Here is a 25,095-nt window from a genome sequence, read left to right on the forward strand (position 1 = left end):
AGCACTGTCAAACGCTACCGGATTACTTGGCGCGCTAACACATGTGCAGCATCCACGCGCCCGTAGCTTTCCCTTCATTGCCACAGAAAGTTGTCCGCGAGTATAGAATAGCACACTGTAGTTGAGGCATCTGCCGAGAAGTGATATGGTCACATTTGCTTTCCCCGAAACGGTGGCGGCGAACGCTATGAATAATTTTCAGGTTTCTAGTATTGCTTCGCAGTTTCAATAGTTCAGTCTGAGAAGATTTAACATATAAAAGGCATGCGCTGTGCGTGTTTTGTTTCATAACATTTCTTTGTAAGCTGTCATTCTCAAAATTCCGAGGAATAGCGTTGTCAAGAATGTGAGTCAAGGTATAAGCAAGTTTAGTGGTAGAAGAATAACTTTAGTGTCGTATACAATATTTTTACGCTCACGGGACGCTATACACCGGCTACGACGCCGACACCGGATTTTCAGCGACACGGCGCGCTTGATGCTATCCCGTTAAAAATTCGGCAGAGACACCTAAGAGTGCTGACGTTTGGGGAATGCGAAAACATTCTAGTTCCTTTGGTGATTTTTTTTTCGCACGTTCCTTCCACGCGCAAGCTGTCGCCTGCGTTCTAACTGCGCGTCGGTAAGGTCAAATCAAAACGCGCCAAGCGTCGCAACGCGACGTGACGTGTGCAGTGACACACCAACTAAACACAGCTTAACTACAGTGCCTAGAATATACTTACGTAAGTATATTCTAGGCAGTGTACCTTAACCAATGCCTCCTTTAGAAGATGCCTGCCGCGTGAACCGAGAAGCTGGTTCCTGCCACTTTCCTCTTTCCTCCTCTCCACCGGGGTCGGCTGCGAGCGCTAGCTGCGGCGGCCGCTCCAAACCTAAATCACGTGACCCTGCCTACGAGATTACAGCGGCGTCTGTTGCGATCCCGGAGTACAGTGACTAGAATAGTATTGTAGCCGCTGTACCCGGAGGCAGGACCCGGGTCTCTCAAGCCGTTGGTTGAGCGCGTGCCAGCCTCGTAATCGTCACTTCCTCCGCAACAGGAAGTACACTCTTAGCACGGTAACGTTTACTAAAGGGGTATATTCTCACAAATTTGTGCACCTATAAAGAAAAGTTACACAGTAACCTTTATTTAAGTAACCTTTAATAAAGGGCATACTCTCACAAATTTGTAACCTATAAGTTGGACATAAAATTGTAACCTTTACTTAAGTAACGTTAATAAAGGGGCATATTATCACAATTTTGTGCACCTATAGAATAAAAGACTACGTGTCCTATACTAAAGGTTACTATATAGTAACTTTTAGTATAGGTACACGTAGCCTTTATGTATGTAACCTTTCGTGTAGACATACAGTCTTACAAGGCTTCACACGTGCGTCCTTCGGCGCATGTCCATGAATTTAGGACATTGGTTCTTCGGCCAACCACCAAATTTCACCGCAATGCACTAGCGTAACTCACTGAGCAGAACTTCATAAAAATTCTACTTCAAATGATCGGCCGAATTTTTACAACTTTCCGTTACCAACGTCAGGAGAATACTCGCTTCTGAAAATATAGGCATTTAAGGCACTTAGTCTTAACTTCTCTGCTGCGTTAAATTAGCGCTTTGGTCAAGGTTAAAGCACTGCTATAACTCAGCAGGGAAATTACGACTAAGTGTCATAAACGCTTATGTTATCGGAAAAACGTATCCTTTCGACGTAGCTAACGTAAAGTTGGTGAACTTCGGCTGATCTTCCGAAATACAATTTTTCTGAAAACGCTGCTCAGTGAGTTACGCTAGTGCCCTGCAGTGAAGTTCAACGGGTGGCCGAAAGAGCAATGTGCAAAATTCATGTGCATGCGCAGAAAGACGCGCGGGTGACAACGTGCAAGACTGGATGCCTATACGAAAGATTACAAAAAAAGGTTCCTAAAAATGGCCGCAGGGGTTATGCCCTAATTTCTTGGACATGACTCCTTTTTGAAAACTAAAAAATATTCAGGACTAAAGACAAAATGACATTTTATTGCCGTGAAAACTTCATAGCGGCGACAGACAGCATTTGCACGATAGTCAATACATTTGGGGACAAAATTTTACTAATTAGCTTTTTCATTTCTTTGGGGACATGTAATTGCATATTGAAGGCAACCAGTACTGAAAGAATACCGATTTGCCATAATTGTGCGTGGCACCAATTTAGAGAAATTGAATCTGCAATGAAGTGCGTTGCTGTTTCAGTTGTTCTTTCAGCACAACCTGGAGCAAAATTCTGTAAATTTCTCAGCTAGAACAGCAATGCATCTTATGGCATGTTTGCTGCAAAATTCTGTAAATATCTCAACTGGAACAGCAATGCATTTTATGGCATGTTCGCAGTATGTGTTTTTGAGACTATTCTGTTGCAGAATGCTTCCAGCAACCGGATATGGAGTGCTGATTGACCAGCTCTGCCGTTAACCACGATTGTTTATTTACATGCTAATCAGTGAAACATTGGTAATATTCGTACTAATGATAATTATTCGAGTTTATTGGCCCAATTCGTACTAATGATTATTGCTGAAATTCCGTTGCGATGACTATAAAACGTGTTCCGCAGAAATCAACATTTTGTCTCAAATTCTCTGCTTTAAATATTCAAGGACAGACTGGTTAACAACGTGTAAACCTTTGCCACCTTGCTATTTTACAGCGCAGGTCATTTACACAAGGCAGCTTCCAGGAATTAGTATAATGCACGATGCATCAAGACAGTTGTACCTATTGAAATAAGCTGGCACATACTTGGTAATTTTGGATTAAATGTGCAAGACACAAAATAATTAATGAAATACACAGTATGTTGCTTTTGTATAGGTGAATGCATCGTATACAGGTTCGTCCCACAACATATTTCTTTGCTGCGGGTCATGTTGAAAGTTTTTTTTTTGCAAAAAGTATCATGTCGTCGTCCCATGATAGTGAGATTTCTAACAATTATATTTTGCACAAGTGGAAAGTATGTCTGAAAAGGCGGCACATTTCAATTATAGAGCAGCACCCACATTCTGGTAATGATGCGAGTAGCAGCTGTGAGAAGGAAAGCTGACACAAAACATTTAGTGAAAGTATCATGATTACTTTATTTGCATATACAAAACAAGGTAACTCAACGCTTTCCCTTCACAAGCAAATTTAAATTTGCCTTGGTCTGTTTTCTTCTTCAAGGCCATGAAGCAATAATGAAAAAACCTCTGAGTACCGCGCTCCCTGGCAACACAAATTTCAACGGCATCACGAGGAATGGGGCAAAAAAAGAGAAACGTTGAAGGTTCGTGTACAATATGTTCGAATACAAATACATATATTGCTTAGACTTTCACGAGGAGGACTATCTCATCCCTGTTGCGACCACAATCATGTCTCTTTGGTGCTAGTATGTCAGTTGCTAAATCTCCGATGTCCTTGCTGTGTAGTGGAGCCTACAACGACGAAAAAGTAATCTTACAATCTCATAGTTACTTGTTAGCGTCGCCCTGCAATCAACAGCTATTACCATGTAATGAAAGAGACATAAATAAACCACAAACAGATGAAAAACTACCACAGAACAAATAATTAAACACGCCTAAGGTATATATACCCTTTTGTCTAGAAAATGTCGGTAACAATAAAAAGATTAAAAAACTGAACAAAAATGAATTCTCAAGTCAGTTCGTACTCCCCTCCAGTACAAGTACAAAAGACAACACCGCAATAATGTGACAGTTTAACAGTCAAAACGCAATATCAAGTGATTACACACTGAATATCAGCACAAAACACCAGTTCCGTGCATGAGGTCAATGTTGTGCGTCCGCACAAAAGTGCAACATAAACTTTTTATAAAAGTTAAGAATAACCAACACGGCGACTGATAGTGATAAAAATATTAAAACAACAGTGTTTATGAAAAGAGCAAGTAGTTTACTTAAATAAAACTGAACAGTGCGAGCATGAGCATGAATTGACGGTGAAATTTACGACAGACAGACACCAGCAAATAAATAGTTGAACAGGAAGCATTGCTTACCTAGGTCACATTTATTGCTGCCTTCGGCATTCATTACAGTAGTCACAACACAAACGATGCTCACCACTCTCAGGTAAGGGAAGAACTTTTACCATTTGCCATCGGCAATGCGTCTCGTCGCAGCGGCCACGCAGCACGCCAAACATGTCCCTGCTCCACGCCCGGCGTCATGGCTTCTTTTCAGCGGCGCGCGCGCCTTTAGGAGTCTTTTTAGTAACTGTACCACCCGTCACGAGTGACTCAGACACACAACACGCTTGGTAAGCGCACGCCACCAAATCCGAGAGCGGAAAAACGTGCTTAAAGCGATGAAACAAAGCGCGACACGACCGTTTCGAAATGGCACCACCGGCGATACTCTTCCCGGCATGCATCGCGAGAGCTGCGCAATACGAAGGAGATATGACAGCGCTCATGTTTGGCTGAAGATGAAGCGCGTTTGATTACGCCCCGCATCTAGGGCAACTAAAGATAATAATCAAACTATAGTTCCGTCAAAGTATCACAGGACCATATATATATCAAGACGCTAGTATTGTAATGTTTCAGGATGTTCCTGTTCGTTTGTATTTGTATGTTTTCTCCCTGCTCACTTGGCCGGCCGCCATTGTGGCCTCCCACCGCGAGCGCACGTTCATCTCTCTACGAGACCTTACTGGAGCAGCTGTCGGCCGCTGTCATGTGAATGAAACGGCGTCTTTTTCGCGTGTTAGTGATCGGGCAAAATTGGTGCGTGTCTGGCGTGCTCTAATGAACACAACATTTCCTATAATTTAGGAACCACTCCCCCCTCTAATACGTCAAAAATACAAAAAAGAAAGAAAAGAAGAAAAAAAAGAAAGCGCTGTGGGCTCAGTTGCAGTGTACAGGTCTGATTACGAAGCATCTTTCTCGCCCTGCAGATTGGTTATTCGACCTGCTCTGCGCTTTGATTCTGTCGGTCGTCGAGATCTTACAGTACTCTAGCGTGCGCCCACGTGCGACCTTCAGTGTGCGCCCGCTGTTAGTGGGTGTCGCGTTTCAGGAGAATACAAAACAAACGCCAATATAGGGAGCATTGATACACAAGGAAATAATACAAAAAATATTGGATAGAAGTAACCATTCAATCACCATAATGCATCCGCTTTTAGTTTTTGTGCAGGTACACAAGTCTATGTTTTATACCACAGCCTAAAATGCGTGCAGCGGCAGCGGGGAGCTTTTCTTCACATTGAACCGTAGTGATAATTCAAGCCACAACATCGTTTGCCACAATATTCTCCGATGTATGTTCACTGTTTCTGTTGCTTCCTTTTAGATTATAATGGCACGTATGCAGTAGAGATCAGTGACGAATGAGAGAGAGAGAGAATTAACTTTATTAATGGTCCTGAAGGGGCCTGGGCACCCCTTACGGGGGCCGGCCCGGTGGTTCCACCCATGTGGGGACTGGGAGTCGGAGCTCGCAGTTGCCTTTCTTGAGGGCGACTGGGCTATGTGAACGCCTTTGAATTGCTCAGGCCTTCCGCGTGCGTGTGCGAACTCACCGTGTCCTTCCTCACCGCCCCTTTATATTCCCTCGTTCCCGTGCCCCAAAGTAGGGTAGCCAACCAGACGCATTTCTGGTTAACATCCCTGCCTTCTCTCTTTCATTTCTCCTCGCGTGCCATTTCAATACTCCGCCATACTGCGGACTGAAACTTAGAGGAGCACTAATGAATGCGACGCCTTTAGGAAGTTCCATTACAGGACATTATAGCATTTACAGCAGAAAATAAATGTAAAATTTCTGCGGGCGATTTCAATATTGACGTTACCTGTAAAAGCTCTATTAGCCATGACTTTAATGCTATCAGGCTCTCCAATTTCTTCATAAACACAATTAACGTACCCACGAGAGTAGCACTTCTTTCTGGGGTTTTACGTGCCAAAACCAGCTCTCATTATGACACACGCCGTAGTGGAGGGCTCCGGATTAATTTTGACCACCTGGGGTTCTTTAACGTGCACTACAACGCAACCACACGGGCGTTTTTGCATTTCGCCTCCATCGAAATGCGGCCGCCGCGGCCGCATGGCGACTCACTCATATTCAGTAGCACTTGAATATGAGCGAGTCCTTGATCTAATTAGAAATTTGTTACACACTTATTAATTACTAATATTAGGTCAGGTGTTTTGTCTTGTATGCGACCCTCTCCAAATTCTTTTGTGTGCGGAGCTAATGACAATTTTACACAAAGCTCTGAGCAATTAAGTTCAACAAAACAGATATGACGCAGTTATTCTCGTGGACTGGAGCGATAAAATAAAATCTGTAGACGCAAATACCTGTGATAATTTACTTGCAATTTTGAAGCGATTATATCATTTGCACTTTCCGCTGAAAGAGCGCCAATTTAACCGTAATACACTGGAACCTTGCGCTAACAAATGAAAACAAATGAAAGCAAACGTTCCTGCATACTCGTTTACCGGAGGACTGAGTTACCTTTAAATGTTATCGCAGAAAACTTTCAATACGTTTGCGGCCCGCGAGAACGTACTGTGGTCTACAATAAACGCCCCTCCATCGTGGTTACTGTACCACCCCTGGTTCAAAACTGGAAGTGAACGGCAAATATATCGATGGATCAAAATTGGCTGGCGCAAATATTCATTTTTTACTGATATGATAACCAGGACGGTGACTGTTGCTTGCGAATACGTAAGTGTTCAGAACGCTCAATCATTGTGCTTGCGTCCTTTCACCGCCCACGAAGTCTTCTTTGAGCAACTTTTTTCTGAGCGCCAGTCAAGAACGTGTCTGATGATGTCCTGCCGGCTAATTCAGTCATTCCTGTGAACATGCAAGCAACAGTGCTTGCTAAAAAGAAAACAAAAGCTGCTATATTCCAACCAAAGAATAAAATTGAATCTCATCAAGACGTAGTACTGATTACTCGCGCTACTTAAATGTCTGGGCATTTTCTTTCCGCGAATATGAGGTAACCGAGATTTCCATGAAAGACATGTCCTACAAAAATTACCTAAGGTGACAGGTGTATTTGATCGGCTTCGATACTTGCTTCCAAAAGGAACAACCTTCTGCTCTATCACTCGCTCTTACGCTTTCGCTTAAATTATTGCCAACTAGTATGGGGTACAACGACGCTCACTAAGCTCACATGAAATTATCGGTAAACTTTTCTGCACTTTATTAGTCATAAACATGTCATGCATCCGTTTCATTTTCTGAATACGTATCATACCACAATAAATGAAAATCTTTGTTTTCAGAAACGAAGCCAATAAAACCAGTGCAAAGATCTGTTGTGTTGCAAGTGGAATTTTTTTTTATGTGCTGACACATGCTGGATTGACCACAGTAATGAACAAGACTGCCTGCATGAAAACACACAAAGGACTCAAGCACGAGTACAGAAGCAATGCCAATGCATGGCGTGGCGAGCGCGCGCTCAAGAAAAAAAAAAAAAAACGAAAGGACGCGCGTCACACAGGCAAAAGGAAAAAAAAAAACGGTGCGTGTGGGCATGGAGGAGGGGTTGGGTGGGTCTGAAAAGCAAAAACAAAAAAAAAATCACTGGGGCGAGGAGACACCGCGTGGCTGCTGTCCCATGGTAGCGTAAATAACCTTTTGCAGTCATGCGGATATTCACCCCAGTAACGCGGTCTTTCTTAATCAGTCAGGGGGGCAGAAACCATGTCGCTGCTAGGAGCGGGTGCTTTCTTGATTGGGTTTTGGGCTTTCTCTGTGGGAGACTCGTTTGATCCTTCTGTTCCCGCTGCAGAACTGCTCGAGGGTCCCCCTCGCCATGCGGACACAGGTAAGCTGCTAGCCGAGTCAGCAGGTTTGGATGATGCTTTCTTCACCACGCCGGACTTGACGTGATGTTCAGTGGCCACGACGGTATCTTCCGTTTCCACTAGTTCCACCTCGGACTCGGAGCTCGAATCAACCGGCACTGTTTTCTCGCCTGATTCACATGATGCCCAATCATGGGCGCCAGGCTGTCCCAATTGGATGCTTCGTTGCCGCGTCTCCTTCAGTGGTATACCTTGTCGACTTGGCAGCCTGTGCACAAAACATTTCAGTAGTTTTCTCTGTCCCAGAATTGGCAGCCAGTATTACGCAAACAGTGAAGCACACACCTACTGGCGAATACCCAGTGGCTCAAATTGAGCATCAAAGCGGCTTACTGGTACCAGCACAGACCAAGTGGCACATACCCAGTACTCATACCCAGTCCCGCATCTACAAAAACCCATGTCGTCGTGAGAGAGGTTCGTTGAATAGCGGCACGATAGTACACATTGCTCATCGCTTCTCGGCCTTTTGGCTAAGATCAAATGTAGCACACATTGCTACATTCTAAGTTACGCAAGTTGGTCCGATTGTTGGTTGCGGATCCTGTCACGTCAATAAAGCAGCCCAACGCCCATTCGATCACTGACTACCTAGTCATCCAAATTAGGCAGAAAACTGTTACATACAAACATACATATCTACAAAGAGACATACCCACAGATAAGTAACATACCCATAGATAAAATACATACCCACAGACATAGCCCATAAACATGCCATGTTTGCGTTACATGAAGATAAACTTCAATAGATGCATAGCCCACAAAAGTGGGTGAGGTGTCCTGACAATGCTCACGCTAATAAAGCACTTTTCTTTCATAAACGTGGCGGCGTGCCCTCCCGCTTACAGCGCTTGTTGCTCCGTTCGCTGCGCGCTAAAGTCACTGGAAACTGGAAAGTACCGCAGCCCTTTTCTCTTCGCCGCCAGGCCGCCAATCGGTCAGTTGGCGTCAAGTGATCACGTTCCACCATAGATGGTCCACGCCGCGCCGGAGCGGGTAACAGACAAATGCATCGCTCGCACACGCCGCGCGTGTAAGCCATCAACGGGGTCGGAGTTTTCATTTTGTGTAATTTAGGGCATATGTAACGTTTGTAGCCTTAAAATAAAACAGGAAATGCCCGGGTGCTGCACTTTCGGGTGCAGTAACCTAACGATGATGTGAACGGATAGCGCAACTCGTAGAAGAGTTGTAACCACCGGGAATCCAGGAAAGCGCTTTTCGCGATACCAATTAAGCGGGAAGGGCGACAGCAAGCGCTGTGCTATCTGGCTGCACCGAATAAAGCGTGACAATTCTACTCCCACTAGAAGGTAAACTTGATACCACAAAGCTTCTCAGCTTTGCGGTATCATCGAGCTGCGTAAATGCCATAATGTGACCGAGATGCTTCTTCATGCGTTTGCTTTGTAGACTGCGGTTTGCCTTGCGCACACAAGGCGAGTAGATGCTCAGAATTATGCAGAACCAAGCAAAACGTCAACCGAAGAGTGACGGAAGAGTTGCTCGATTTTGCAATAAACATCTATCGACCTGTCAATTTCGAATATTAAAAGTAAATTTTCTCGTGTGTTGTTTATTACTGCTTAAAACAACAGGAACGTGATCTGGATAACTGTTTTAGCATCCCTTTCCTTGTACTGCAGTCAGGGACAGTTTATCTTCGTCGAAGTCGATCGTTTTGAAGCGCGGGTAAATCAGTTGCCGCGTTGGAAAGCTACTACATCCATGCTTATAAACGATGCCGCAAGGCTTCGCCTATTAAATGCAGAAATAAAGACGTTTAAAAAACTATGCGTGGCAATGCTCGATACCTAATCAGCCAAAAAAATGTCACAGTTTCGCCCTAAGGGCGAAGCAATGAATGCGATAGCAACACAGCAATGTCATACGAAGTAAGGTGAGCGGCTTTGGTAGCAATATGAATTGTCTTAAACATGAGCTGATTAAGTAAGCAGGTGTGCTGCGGCGTAAGTAGACCGACATGAAGAGAGACTCGATAACCACGAGAAGGCGCGTGTGAAACGGTGGTCTTGATGAGAAGCGCTTCCCGTGGGCAGCGCGTGCGAAGGGACACCTGTAGCGCTGCACTGTCGACCCGGGCAGCATTGCATGTGTAGCGTGCGTTGGAAAATGTGGCCCGACTATTACTAACTGATTGAACAAGCGTGGTGTGAGCGTGCACAAACAAACATGAATAGATCACACTGAATGACTGCAGACACTGTCAAAACGCTGGCAGCAAGCGCATACGCCGCACCAACGGGCGAAGGTACGTGCGGTCTATCGCTTCAACGGAAACTGAGCGGCGAATGCACGGCGCATAAAGGTCAGCGCCGTGTGGAGATAAGCGATGGTGCGAGCGAGCGACGAGCGCGGTTGTTGGCAGAGAGGAAGTGCGCCCCCCCCCCCCTCCGCTCCCTCTGGCGCTGGCTTCCCGCTTCCTTGCTTGCGCGTGGGAGATTGAGTGCGTTCGCTCTCCGTGATAGCGCGTGTCCCCGCACGCTTCCGCTCGGGCATACGGCGCGCGGCGAAGATTTTATCTATAGGGAACCTCACGGCGACGGCGGCGACGGCAGAAATCCGGTTGAAGTGTCCATATAATTGCTATCGCAATAAAAAAAATTATGTGTGACACACGAGCATCGGGTTCGTTTTGCATTTAGAACGGGGGTTTCGCATTTGGATGCTTCACTTCCCGAGTACATGTAATTTATACCGTATCTAGCTAAGCGAAACACGGTTTTGTATGTGGATTTCACAGGGCCCACTGCGGCAACCATAGTGCCAGTCTTCACCCTCAGCAAGCCTAGAAAACCAGAGAAAGAGCTGCTCGCGTTTTTTGCAGCGTGTCGAATAGCTACGAGTTAGCTACGAGAGTAAAACAGTCAGTGTAAACGAACCCGAGATTGACGTACGCTGCAACAGGACGCAGCGGTAACTTTGCCTTCCTTCCCGTTTACTTATGCAATTAAGCAATTGAGTATATTCCTTGGACAGCTTCCCAACGAGCCCAAAACATCGGGAAGGAGAACAAACGAAAGGCCGGCCGCTCGAGCGCCCGTCTTGTGGCTGGTCTCTGTATGCAATTTGGCGCCTGTAAAAATCTTGGAATCGTACATAAACATATCTGTAGTGCTTCGCACGCATAGAAGATTCACCATCTCATATTTTATGTTAAGGACGATGAAATCTGTCGATTTGGGATAATATAATCCGCTGAAACCGAAGATACATACCTGAGCTGCTGCCGCCCGAGACGCGCTGGACCAAATCTGACAAAAGCACAGTGCTGCCTGCGCGCGCTCCGGCGGTTGCGGTACTTTCCAGGTTCCAGTGACTTTAGTGGGCACTAAAGCCCCTTGATCAAGGGGCTTTAGAGCGCAACGGCTTACAGCGCCGGAATCTGGGTGCGGAGAGCGCGCAACGTAAATGCATACTTTAACCTGGGCTCCCGTAGTGGGCTAGCGTTACTTCCGCCGCTCGCTTGCGCGCATATATCTAGAGGCGACCAGTACCGCGTCCCTAAGCCTTCGTGGCACTGACGTGATGGCTACCGACACAAGTACGATGGCGGATAACGGTACACGACAACCGCCGCCGCAGCCAATGGCAACAGGCGAGGATCATGCCCGCACCGCCGACATGGAAGAGGTTTTGAAGATGCAGGTGCGACTGATGCCATTTCGGCCCAAGAAGCCTGCCGTCTGCTGTACTCAAGCGAAAGCTCTATAGACGTGCGCCACATCAATTTGGCAAGCGTGATGTCACCACACCCGATCCAACCCTACCAGCATTATCAAATCGAATGTGTTGACGCGCAAAGTGTTTTTGGAGCGCAGCCGCTTACAACACCTCAACGCGGAGGAGCTTCAGAGAACACGCAAAAGTGCTGTCGGAGCTGATTAAGCTACGTGCAAACAGCACGAGCCGCGCAAAAGGGGGTTGTTCTAAAAGCGGTACAAAATATGTATTCCAAGCTATCCAATCTTGTCGCTCATGAATTGAATCAGGATAAGTGTGATTTGATCTTCGAGCTTTATTTGCGGTAGGTCTGTATAGATACTGTGCGCTAAGCGTACTATGACCGGAAGCGGCGTTACTCCCTTCGCCATTGTTTAACGAGCAGTACTCATCCTTGCCGACGTTCTGAGGCTGAAGCCCTTTCTTTGAAGGTTAGCGATATAATGCTAGCGGATGAACAAATTTCTGTATCCTCGAGGAAAGCCGTCCTCGAACTTGGCCACACAGATTCATTACATTCCTTAATATGAAGCTATTGCAAGAGAGGGGTAATTGGAGATCAAGGGAGAGGACTTCTACCTGCAGTGGACATAAATATTGACCCGTTTCGCGGCGATCCCGTGGGCGCTGCTATGTTTGATCATGTGGTGATGCGTCCATTGCTTGCCTCAACTGCCTCCGTTGCATCAGTGTTTAGAATGGATATGTATTACGGTGGCGCGGCTTAGCAAACCTCGGTTTCGGGAGATATCGTTGACGGTGACTGGGTAGACGACACGAAGCTTTGGTCACAGCTTCAGATAACAGGCAAAAGCGCTTTCGGAGCTGATTAGGCTATGTCCAAACGGTGCGGGAAACGTATATATGCTGCTTGTTCTAAAAGCGGCGCTAAATACGCTATCCAAACTTTCCGCTCATGAATTATCAGGGTTAGTGTGTTTTACTCTTCGTTCTTTATTTAGCAAATATTCTGAAGCAGCGGCTTGTCACGTTTCTCACTCAGTAAAGTTCTTCGGTGCGGTCACTATCTGTTTATTTTGTATCTAATCGCTCGCGGGTGTGCTCATTTCCGACAGACTTGTTCTTGCTGCGCGCAAAGCTTGAAACGTGGCTTTTTCAACATTGTATTTCAACAGTAATACATCTTGTAGCAAAGATGTATTACTGCTAGTAACTCGCTTACTCTTGTGGACCTTCACGAAACGTTCAGCTTCGACCATTCATGTGCTATCGGTGTAGTCAGTCATTTATTGTGCGCATATATTCAAGTGGTTGCCCATTCACTTATTCTTGACATGTTGGCGATAGAGTGGGCGTAAGTTTCCGTGTCAGTTGGAGTAGATGTGTGTAGATACTGTGCGAGGAACTTACGATGACAGGAAGCAGCGCTACTCCCTTTGTAATAACGAGCGGTACTAACTCTTGCCGACGTTGCGGGGCTGAAGCACTTTCTTTGAAGGTTAGCAATGCAACGCTGGCGGATGAGCAAGTTTATGTATCCTCGAGGAAAGCAGTACATCTCGAAGTGCCGGTAACACGTACGGACGGTTGCAGCCGCGGTCCGCGAACTTGGCGATACAGATTCATTTATTCCATTCCTTAATATTCCAGTCACTATTTTCACAGCCAGCTATTGCACACGTTTTCAGTCCACATGATTCAATCGAGCTTGATCAGAGCGCTGTGCGTTAGCGAAAACTCAGTTGTTTTTCCGACAGCTGATTGCAGAGAAGCAAGACAGAAGTGCTAATGGTTTAGTATTTGCGCGAGGTCGTTGATGCCACGTGCGGCGCGCCGCCGAAAGCGCCATCTCGTTTCTCTAGATCAAGGTGCTCCGCGAAAAGGTTCAGTAGGCTGATGATGATGACCCCACACGTCTTCATTCCACATGATTCAGTCCAGCATGATAGGAGCGCAGTGCGTTAGAGAAAACTCAGTGGCATTACCGACAGCTGATCGCACAGAAGGAAGGTAGAAGCGGTAATGATTCGCTGTCGTAAGGCCACTTTCAGCACGCCGCCGAGAGCACCGTCTCGTTTGTCTTGAACAAACTCCTCCGCCAAAAGGTCAATACGTAACGATGCTGTTTCCAAGGCGCACAGTTACCAGAGCCGGAGCCCAACAGACGTGCACACTCCCTCCTCTAAACAGTACTGCAAGGTTGCTGCATACCTCGCGCGCTCTGGAATCGATTTCTGATTGCGGGCCCCTGTTCTCCGTAGGCACGAAGCGCTTTCTGTCACTGTGCGCCCTGTGGCTAGTACGCACAGAATAAAGCTTTTGAAATGCGCTGTACAACATTATTGTGCGCTGGATCTGAAACAAGACGAGTCCCACATCATTCGTGGCGCTTTCGTCGCTTTGCGCGATGGCTGCAACGGGACGAAGCGGTTGCTTAGCCTTCCTTCGCGTCGGGTATATATTCGGGAATTCGCTGCGCGCGTTTGTGACGCGCTGCACAGCTCTAGGATAGGTTTCGTCGCTGCGCGCGCTGTGGCTGCTACCTACGGGTTGAAGGTATCTCACTCTCGTATGCGTAATCATGCGAACGACAATTAAAATTTGGAGTCGGATATCTCGGAGCACAGGCATTGTAGAACAGTACTTCCAAATGATACTGTGTAGAAACAAGACTGCGTCTATTTTTCAATACAGACATTCCCAGTTACTCCAGTCAATAAAAAGTTAATTATTCAATGTTTGGTAATTGTTCTGCTGACAGCAATAATTATGTCACTTTGTGCCCCCCTGGCCACCTAACTTATTTGCACAGGTGGTTTTCGCATGCCTCCCGTTGCCAAATTTTAAGAACATAAACGTTAACTTTGAACGACCGGTATATTTCTAAAAGCAATAAAGTGTTCAATTATCTCGAAAAGATGAAGGCACCGCTAGTTCCGATCATACAGGGTGTTTCATTTTAGCTGCACCAAATTTTTTAAAATTGCCTGTGGCAGATAGCGCAATTGTAATGGTTGATCCGATGAGGCGGCGATTACTTCCACGAAAAATCAAAAGGTCTAATTGAATAATTCACATAATTACGCTATATAACTATTTTACGGCACATCTTTGAATTTACGAATTAGAGCCGCTGAGTTCGCAAGGCATATCCACTTGGAACGAATTCTCAGACGAAATGCATGGGTGTTCCAGTTACTTTTGTGCTTCATTGCATAAAACAGCGTTTTCCGCAAAAAGTTAACTGGAAAGCCTATGCATTTCGTCGTACACTTTGAAAATAATATTGACACGTACTTGTTTATCTTGCACCGGCTTTTTACCGGTGAACAAATGTTAAACGTTATCGCTCGGCGCAGGACGCGCCTTTATGTATCGGTAGTTTCTCGAACGTTATCGATGCTTCTATCCGTTATCTGTTGTCACCAACGTTTATGTAATCTGTTTGTATGAGCGACGCGAATTGTCTAGTGCTTTATGGAAGACACGCGGGCATCAGGAATTACTCTGGAACCTTCAATGATTCATGTATAAAAGCCAACGCGTTTCGCCGCTCATCAGATTTCGACGATGAACGAATGTGTTCGCTGCTATCGGTGGGCTTAGAGTGCAACTTGCTTTTGTGGGCACGCGTTCGCCCAATAAAAATTTGTTTCGTTATTCACAGTTTTGCAATTGTTTTCTTCATTGTCACTAGTACGTGACAATATCTCGAAACTGGTTCAGTCCTGAGAATTCATTCCAAGTGGATACGCCTTGCGAACTCAGCGGCTATAACTCGTAGTTTGAAAGATGGACCATGAAATCATAATAAAGTTATTTGCTTAAATATGTTATTCAATCAGGTGTTTTCATTTCTCCTGGAAGTTATGTCCGCCTCATCCAGTAGTTTATATCAAGGATTATAATTGTGCTATCAGCCACAGGCAATTCTTGTAAAAAATTGGTGCAGCTAAAATAACACCATGTATATGCTACACAAAATTTCAGAACTATAACCTTTATTATAAGCTTGAAAATTTTTATTTTCCTAATACGACAATGGAATTGCAATATCTATGCGTCGATAGGAAAGACAAAAGGATTATTATTGCTTCTAATAATATTAACCAGTGCATATCTATATGTTGTGCTCGATGCTGCCGGTTACCACATATAGGTTTCAGTATAACAAATGGGAACATTATGCTAACGGCAATTCAAACCGGTATCGACAGCTGACCAGCCAGAACACACGATGACTTGAATAATACCCACAACAGTCCAGCTTAATGGCATAATTTAAATCAGTTTAAATACTACTGTTAATGTTTGAAAACAGCAAAAGTTTGTCACTATAAAAAGTTCAGAGTTCGAAATGGGCCCTACGAGGTACATTTCACTTTTTTGGCGTTTTCACATTTGGCGTTTGTCAGACTTCATCAAATGCAGCAATAGTGCTGGCTTAATTCTCCATGAAGTGGCAGAATGACGAACGAGTAAGGACAGGCAAGTGGTTGAAGGAGGCAAGACGGCAATGCACAGAGATATTGAGGACACGATGAATAGCTTGTACGTAAAACAGAACACAACAAAGAGTATTTCTTTCATATATATATATAAGGAAGCCGTCAGCCATTTTCTAAAGGAGTGGGAAAACATTCTCTTACGTGAAATTAAGCAGGTGGAACTGGAGTTTGAGGGCGAGTGTTTGCTCGATTATCTGAGCGCTGCGTATGCAAAAGGCATTCAGGTCCTTTGATCTCGCGTAGTTGACCTGAAAGTACAGACATGTTTATAAATCGACTGATTATTATATTATGCATTGATGAAACTAGGAAGCGGTAATGATTCGCTGTCGTAAGGCCACTTTCAGCACGCCGCCGAGAGCACCGTCTCGTTTGTCTTGAACAAACTCCTCCGCCAAAAAGGTCAATACGTAACGATGCTGTTTCCAAGGCGCACAGTTACCAGAGCCGGAGCCCAACAGACGTGCACACTCCCTCCTCTAAACAGTACTGCAAGGTTGCTGCATACCTCGCGTGCTCTGGAATCGATTTCTGATTGCGGGCCCCTGTTCTCCGTAGGCACGAAGCGCTTTCTGTCACTGTGCGCCCTGTGGCTAGTACGCACAGAATAAAGCTTTTGAAATGCGCTGTACAACATTATTGTGCGCTGGATCTGAAACAAGACGAGTCCCACATCATTCGTGGCGCTTTCGTCGCTTTGCGCGATGGCTGCAACGGGACGAAGCGGTTGCTTAGCCTTCCTTTGCGTCAAGTATATATTCGGGAATTCGCTGCGCGCGTTTGTGACGCGCTGCACAGCTCTAGGATAGGTTTCGTCGCTGCGCGCGCGGTGGCTGCTACCTACGGGTTGAAGGTATCTCACTCTCGTATGCGTAATCATGCGAACGACAATTAAAATTTGGAGTCGGATATCTCGGAGCACAGGCATTGTAGAACAGTACTTCCAAATGATACTGTGTAGAAAGAAGACTGCGTCTATTTTTCAATACAGACATTCCCAGTTACTCCAGTCAATAAAAAGTTAATTATTCAATGTTTGGTAACTGTTCTGCTGACAGCAATAATTATGTCACTTTGTGCCCCCCTGGCCACCTAACTTATTTGCACAGGTGGTTTTCGCATGCCTCCCGTTGCCAAATTTTAAGAACATAAACGTTAACTTTGAACGACAGGTATATTTCTAAAAGCTATAAAGTGTTCAATTATCTCGAAAAGATGAAGGCACCGCTAGTTCCGATCATACAGGGAGTTTTATTTTAGCTGCACCAAATTTTTTAAAATTGCCTGTGGCAGATAGCGCAATTGTAATGGTTGATCCGATGAGGCGGCGATTACTTCCACGAAAAATCAAAAGGTCTAATTGAATAATTCACATAATTACGCTATATAACTATTTTACGGCACATCTTTGAATTTACAAAGTTCACAATTGTAAACACTACATAAATATTTCATGTATGAGATAATTTTCTTTTTATGCCTGTGAACTGGCCCCGTCCCTTAACGTACGAGGTGCTGCCCAAAAGTTTCGAGAATTTGAAAAGCACGGGCAAACTAAGTGTGGTACAAATTTCCGCCGCTAGATGGGGCTAGCAGTACGCCTTGCGGCTGAACAACTTGCATCTATGAAGTACTGTTTTGCGAGTGTTTTGCAACGCAATGTTTCACTGATTTGGCGCATTTCTTAGTAACCAATATGGCAGACTTCAAGAAGCGAAGAATTTCCATAAAGTTTTCTTTTAAACTTGGCAAAACTGCGGTAGAACGTCATCATATGCTAGAGGACGCTTCTGGAGTCGACGCCATGAGCCTAAGTACGACGTTCTTATGGCGTGAACGCTTCAAAGACGGTCGAATGTGTGTTGACGATGTACCTTCTGGACGCCCGTCAACGAGCAACACCATGGAAAAGATAGCATGGATAAGTTCGTAGGCTATCCTTGGAAACTGCAGGCTAACTATAAAGGATGTCTGCGACATTGTAGGACCGTTGTATGGCACAGTTCAGCGAATTTTGTCGAATGTTTTGAACATGAGACGCTTTTTTGCGAAATTCGTGCTAAGACTGCTCCGTGAAGAACAGAAGCTGCACCGTGTTTCTGTCTTTATGGAACTGAAGCAAGAAGTCAGAGACAATCCCACATTCCTTTCCAGAGTAATAACAGGGGATGGGACATGGGTTTATGGCGACGATCCTGAAACCAAACACCAGTCGCCGCAATGGAAGTCGCCAAATTCTCAGCGGCCTCAAAAGGCGCGTTAAGTTTGTCGGAATGTGAAGTCCATGCTCACTGGTTTTTTATTTTACCTACATGGAATTGCCCACAAGCCCACAAGGAATTCTTACATTGTTGACGAACCGTGAAAAGCGAGTTATACTGTGACGTTATGAGGTGCTAAGAGAGCATTCGTCGCAAGCGTCCGAAGGAGTGGAAGAACAACTGGCTTCATCACGACAACGCGCCCGCTCACATTCACTCGTTGTTCGATAGTTCCTGACTTCCATACAAAGCACAGTACTTCCGCATCCACGCTATTCACCTGACATCGCCCCTTGCGACTTTTTCTTGTTCCCAAAGTTGAAGTTGAGGCTGAAAGGACGTCGGTTTCCAACTGGTGAATAGATCCAGTCGGAATCGCAGGCTGTCAACGTACTGTCACCTGGAGACCTCCACGAATGCATGAAATCGCGACAGAAACGCGGGGATCAATGTATACATGCTCAAGGGGACTACTTTGAAGGAGACAGTGCGGATTAGGCGATATGGTCAACATTCTTTTTTACGACGGATTTCCTATAACTTTTGGGTAGCACCTGGTATACGACCAAGCTCAAATAAACGACAATTTTAACATTTCTAATAGAACGATTTATTTTCTATTACACTTCAGGATACAGCGGCAGTACTGCACCCACACAATATTATTGTCAGGTCTGATGACATTGTAGATTTCAGTGATACTCTTCATGTTGAACAGCCGGCTACAATACTGAAATAGGAGTGCTTTAACACAGGGGCTCTGCGCGACCTCCAGAGAAGAATTGCTGAAAAAGGCACAGTTTTGGTGTGACAGGACTGTAAAAATGACAAAGCGCACGATACCAGTCAAGGGGCTCGAAACCGCGGGAAGAATGCCACGCTTACGTCCTTTGCTCTTTCAGGTCCCTGTTACCTGGGCAGTGTGCTGCGCGCTGCTGGGCTCCTCCTGGCTTGCTTCAGTCGCGTTGCCTTATTCTTGTCCAGCAACATCGTGTACGACGCCCAATGTTCGCGCAGTGAATGATTTCACCTGCCGGCAAAAGGGAAACGCCTCCTGGCCGAACGACGTTTCCTGTGCTGCGCTCATCGGAGTACCCGACTCGTTGGAATTGCCCTTGACATCTGCCAACGCGCGTCTCCCGTCACGATGGATGTTCTGCGCAGTGCTGTATTTAAGCGTCAGTCTGTCACTGGATGGTTTGGGCTCGACACCGCGGGAAGGATGCCACGCTTACGGCCTTTGCTCTTTCAGGTCCCTGTTACCTGGGCTCCTCCTGGCTTGCTTCGGTCGCTTTGCCTTATTCCTGTCCAGCAACATCGTGTACGACGCCCAATGTTCGCGCAGTGAATGATTTCACCTGCCGGCAAAAGGGAAACGCCTCCTGGCCGAACGACGTTTCCTGTGCTGCGCTCATCGGAGTACCCGACTCGTTTTGCATTTCACCCGACTCCCGGCCTCTTGATTGGCAGCAGGTGACGCTCTGTCTTCCAACGTTAGATGGAATTGCCCTTGACATCTGGCAACGCGCGTCTCCCGTCACGATGGATGTTCTGCGCAGTGCTGTATTTAAGCGTCAGTCTGTCACTGGATGGTTTGGGCTCGACACCGCGGGAAGGATGCCACGCTTACGGCCTTTGCTCTTTCAGGTCCCTGTTACCTGGGCTCCTCCTGGCTTGCTTCGGTCGCTTTGCCTTATTCCTGTCCAGCAACATCGTGTACGACGCCCAATGTTCGCGCAGTGAATGATTTCACCTGCCGGCAAAAGGGAAACGCCTCCTGGCCGAACGACGTTTCCTGTGCTGCGCTCATCGGAGTACCCGACTCGTTTTGCATTTCACCCGACTCCCGGCCTCTTGATTGGCAGCAGGTGACGCTCTGTCTTCCAACGTTAGATGGAATTGCCCTTGACATCTGGCAACGCGCGTCTCCCGTCACGATGGATGTTCTGCGCAGTGCTGTATTTAAGCGTCAGTCTGTCACTGGATGGTTTGGGCTTGACACCGCGGGAAGGATGCCACGCTTACGGCCTTTGCTCTTTCATGTTGATTACTTGAATAATCCTTCTTGTATAAGAAGCAGCAACCGTTGTTTCCTTGCGGTGTCGTGCCCAGCAGAACTTAGTGGTACATTGAAGGGACTCTTATGTTGTGCGTATGTATGTAGTGCCATGCGTGAACTTTTATTAATGCTAGCGGGTGACGTAGAGTCGAATCCTGGTTCTATGAATAAGGCGGAGGCTGACGCATTCGCCCTTGCCCTTAATGAAATACGTGATCTCAAAGAAAGTTACGAAGCTTTATTTTCTAAACATGCTACCGCTGAGATCGAAATAAACAGCTGAAGCGCAAAGTGGAAATGCTTGAAAACGCCAACGTTGTGCGTCTTGCAGATGGGGCTAGTGCTGACGCTGACACCCTATGTGTCAATGAAACAGCTGAAAGCAGCTGACAATGAAATTAAAAGTTTAAGTACGAAGGCGAATTCCTTGAAGAAAGAAATGACTGTATGTGACCGCACCTTCTGGTTCAGTTCAAGTTCGGTTCAAGTTTTACGTGATGTGTCGAACCAGCTCTAAAATTACGAATAGGTGCGATGTTGCTGAAAATAGGTTGCGTCGGTCTAACCTTTTTTTTGGCCTAGAAGATGGCCCCAATGAGGATTGGGCAGTCTCAGAAGATAAGATAGCGAAGATTTGTTCCGATCACCTAGGCCTTTCCATAACAAATCCGCAATTAGAGCGTGTGCACAGGCTGGGGAGATTTAACACGGATAAACGAGGGCCTATCAGTGCCAAGTTTACATTTTTCTAGGACAAAGAATTGCTTTTGTCAAATGCACGTAAGCTTAAGGGTTCTGCTTTTTACATACGTGAGGATTTTTCCACGACAACGCGACAAGCGCGCCGTAAGCTCCTGCAATACGCAAAGGTTCAAAACAAGCCCTTCAAGCTTTCCGTGGATACGCTTCGCCATTGACAATGATACCTACGTTTTTGACAATTCTAGCAATGTTGTTGTACTGTCTACGCCATGGGTTCTCAAAGTGGGTTCCGCGGAACCTACGGGTTCCGCAGGCCCCTGCTCGGGGTTCCGCGAGCCACTGATAAATTTTCCCTAGTCCCGCTCCCGACAAGAGTCTAAAACGGCGAACACGAGGTGCGCTTGATCCAAAGAACCTCCATTTCCCATGCCCGAGTGTCAAAAAGCACATCACAGTGCGTAACAGCAACGCGCGAACAGCGCAATAAATACGCAAGCAGCATGTAGCCACCCAACCTCTGAGAACGGGCAGCGCGCCTAAGCTTTCGCACTTGAATCTCGGAGGCCGTAACTTACCACCATGCGCCTTTCTCCTATTTGTAGATAGGGTAGGTGCCGATAGCGTGCGCACTGACCTATACGTTGATCGAAAAAAAAAAAAAACGCGGAGCATCGCAAATGCGCGCCGCAGAAGAGCAACAACGGCGTAGCGTCCAACCGAAACGAAGCGGCGCAGTCCGCATCGCCGTGGTCCTCAGCGGCAATCGTACGCGGCACGTGACTGACAGCAACGCCGAAGCGCTTCGTGCCTAATTGTGCCTTTAAAGCCTTTATTCTTGCGTTTATCGCCGCGAGTAACACCACGTTGGCGGCTAGCCGCGTGCCTCCGTAAGTGCGTAGTCGCTATCTCTGATCGCGTCGATAACCACCGCAGTTTCGTCCGCAGCGGTTGCGGCAAATAGTAGTTTCGTTTTCACTCGATGCGCGCGTCGGCTGCGTGCCTTCACAACTGCGTAGTAGCCTACCATGGCAGCGTCGATAGCGACCGCGGTTTCGTCCGCACTTCTTGCAGCGAAAGGTAGTTTCGTTTTGACCGACCGCGGTTTCGTCGACAGCGGTTGCGGCAAGCAGTAGTTTCGCTTTTACGCAGTGCAAAGCTGTCAAAGATAAAAAGCACCGGCTACATCGCGATGGACGGACAATTTGTAGGCGAGCAGCTGAGTGGCGAAAAAATAATCGGGATGTGCGCCCGTTGGTGCAAAGCGCGTCTCAGATGAAAAAGCGCGCCGCGAAGGATGTCGCGAGGCCTTCGCCGCTGCTAGCGCTAATCACTCATGAGATGAAGAGAATTTCAGCTTCCGCACTGGTCTTGTGCTAAACAGAAACAAGATTTGACGATTCATTGAGTAAATAAAAGCGTGTTGACGTAGTGCAGCATTTGTTTGTTGTCTTGATACCCTCGATAATTCGGTTAAATCAGGGGGGGTTCCTTGGCACTTTATGGAGCTTAGCAGGGTTCCCTGGGATGAACGTACCTGAGAACCCTTGGTCTACGCGATAGCGTACAGCTAACACGCGCCTGCGTAAGCGGAGTCAGGTGAAGTCTCCATCCTTTAGTGTTTCTTTTACTAAATTCGAAGTCTACTGCCCAAGAGGGATGATTTGTTCTTATCTAGATGGTGATGCTGACATAATACTCACGGAAACGTGGCTCTATCCTGACGTAACCAATGAACAACTCTTCCCAGATAAGGACTATCAAGGGGAAAAGATAAGACTCTTTTTCACTGCTATTAACACGCCGCCTCCTTTTTTTTCAACACGGTCACAGCGATGTGTTATAGAACACATGGCTGTGACCGTGTTGAAAAAAGAGGAGGCGGCGTGTTAATAGCGGTGAAAAAGAAAGTCTTCTTTTCCCCTTGATACTAACCGTACTATAGAAATTACTTGAGCTGCTTGCGTCACGTTTTGTGCTAAAATACTTCTAGGAGCTTTTGATCGCCCACCGCACACGGTTTCTTCTTTTTCTACGAACTACGTCATAATATAGGGCAAGCTACACAGCTATTTTCAGCAGATGTAACATACCTTTTTGGCGATTTTAATTATCCCCTCATTGATTTGTCTGCCATAACTTCCACATGTCGCTTTCTGACGAAGATTCTGCGGTAGCCTTCAATGCATATTTCGCGTCTTTTTTCACACAGGACGACTGTTTCAATGTGCCATTTGTTCCAGATAAACCCTTCCCTTTCATGGCTCCAATCAGCTTGACTGCTGAAGGTATCGCGAACCTCATCAGAAATCATAAAGTTTCCACATCTGGCATTGACAACATCAACTCTAAAATACTCACGAACACTACTCTCTTGATTTAACTCGATTTCAACTTATCACAAGTTGTAAACCAATGCACCCGTGGTAGTAACATTTTGGACCTGGTTCTAACGACTGCACCAGAGACTACTAGTCCGATTTGTTACTGTTTTCGCTTACGTCAGCCGAATCGCCATGCGGCAGCTGCCCTTGGGCCGTGTGCCACCTTTTCTTTCCCTCCTCCTCCTCCCCCTTCCCCCTCTTTATATATTTCCGAGACGACAATAAAACGTCGCATTATGCCTGGACACGCTGTCTGATTTCGTTCCGGAAGTGCGGACTTTCCCATCGGCCCGGCAACAGTGGCGACGAAGATGGGATAGCGACCACAGGCTTCTTAACTTCCAAATTAACCTACCTTTAGCTTTTTCAGGTTCAGCGACTAAAAATATTCGGGATTATAACCATGGCAATTACGATCGGTTCAACACCGAACTAGAAGTTTTTTTATAACGAGCTTTGTCTGCCGTCGTTTGTCTCACGGAGCGTGAATGATAACTGGATTCTCTTTAAACAAAAAATACCAGAGTTAGTTGATAAGTATGTGCCGCTAATCTCAATATCGAACGACAAAACCAACCCTTGGTTTAATAAGCAACTTCGAACACTGCGGAATAAAAAGAAACGTGTGTACAATACTGCGAAACGTAATAATTCCGCGTCCTGCTGTGATAAGTACAAGCACTGCTTACAAGCCTACTGTAAAGCATTGGGAGCAGCCAAAAAGAAATATTATTCGCAAGACTTGCCCTTACTTATGAGAAATAATCAAAAAAAATTCTGGCAAATAATTTCTCCTAAGTCTAAGTCTTCTGATCACATTACAATAAACGATACAAAAGAAACTCCGCTTTCTGACGAAGATTCTGCGGTAGCCTTCAATGCATATTTCGCGTCTTTTTTCACACAGGACGACTGTTTCAATGTGCCATTTGTTCCAGATAAACCCTTCCCTTTCATGGCTCCAATCAGCTTGACTGCTGAAGGTATCGCGAACCTCATCAGAAATCATAAAGTTTCCACATCATCTGGCATTGACAACATCAACTCTAAAATACTCACGAACACTACTGGTATTTCCAGTCCTTTTCTGTGTACTATATTTAGCCAGTCTTTATCATCAGGCGAGCTGCCTGTGGATTGGAAAATTGGTAAGGTAATTCCTCTACTTAAATCTGGCGACAGACACTCACCCCGTAATTTATAATCCAATTTCACTAACTTGCATATGCTGCAAATTTCTTGAACACATTATATAGCTAACTTTCCCTAGTCAACATGGCTTCAGAAAAGGCTATTCATGCGACACTCAGTTCTTCGAATTCACAACTGACCTTCACTTCAACATGAACACTAACGATCAAACCGATTGCCTCTTCCTCGATTTCCCTAAGGCGTTCGATACTGTACCTCATTGCCGTTTAATCTCCAAGTTTTCTGCCCTTTGTATAGATTCTTTAACACTGTCTTGGCTTCGTAACTTCTTGTCTTCACGTCAGCAATTTACAGTGGTCAATAACATTTCGTCTAACCTTTGCGACGTCACGTCCGGTGTCCCCCAAGGCAGTGTGCTAGGTCCAT

At 45.9% G+C, this 25,095-nt stretch overlaps 1 protein-coding gene across 1 annotated transcript in view; it reads right to left on the minus strand.

Annotated features, from left to right (window-relative positions):
* Nucleotides 1-7,607: 7,607 nt before the first annotated feature.
* LOC125941089 (uncharacterized) overlaps nucleotides 7,608-25,095 on the minus strand; it is a 77,455-nt gene continuing 59,967 nt past the window's right edge. Inside the window, exons 8-9 of the mRNA XM_049658021.1 lie at nucleotides 16,256-16,362; nucleotides 7,608-8,106 (exon numbers count right to left, since the gene is read on the minus strand). Coding sequence (XP_049513978.1) covers nucleotides 7,710-8,106; nucleotides 16,256-16,362 — 504 coding nt within the window. The 3' untranslated portion in view covers nucleotides 7,608-7,709. The remainder of the gene's footprint in view (nucleotides 8,107-16,255; nucleotides 16,363-25,095) is intronic.

The sequence above is a fragment of the Dermacentor silvarum genome, chromosome 10 (genome assembly GCF_013339745.2).
Source record: "Dermacentor silvarum isolate Dsil-2018 chromosome 10, BIME_Dsil_1.4, whole genome shotgun sequence".
Lineage (NCBI taxonomy): Eukaryota > Metazoa > Arthropoda > Arachnida > Ixodida > Ixodidae > Dermacentor > Dermacentor silvarum.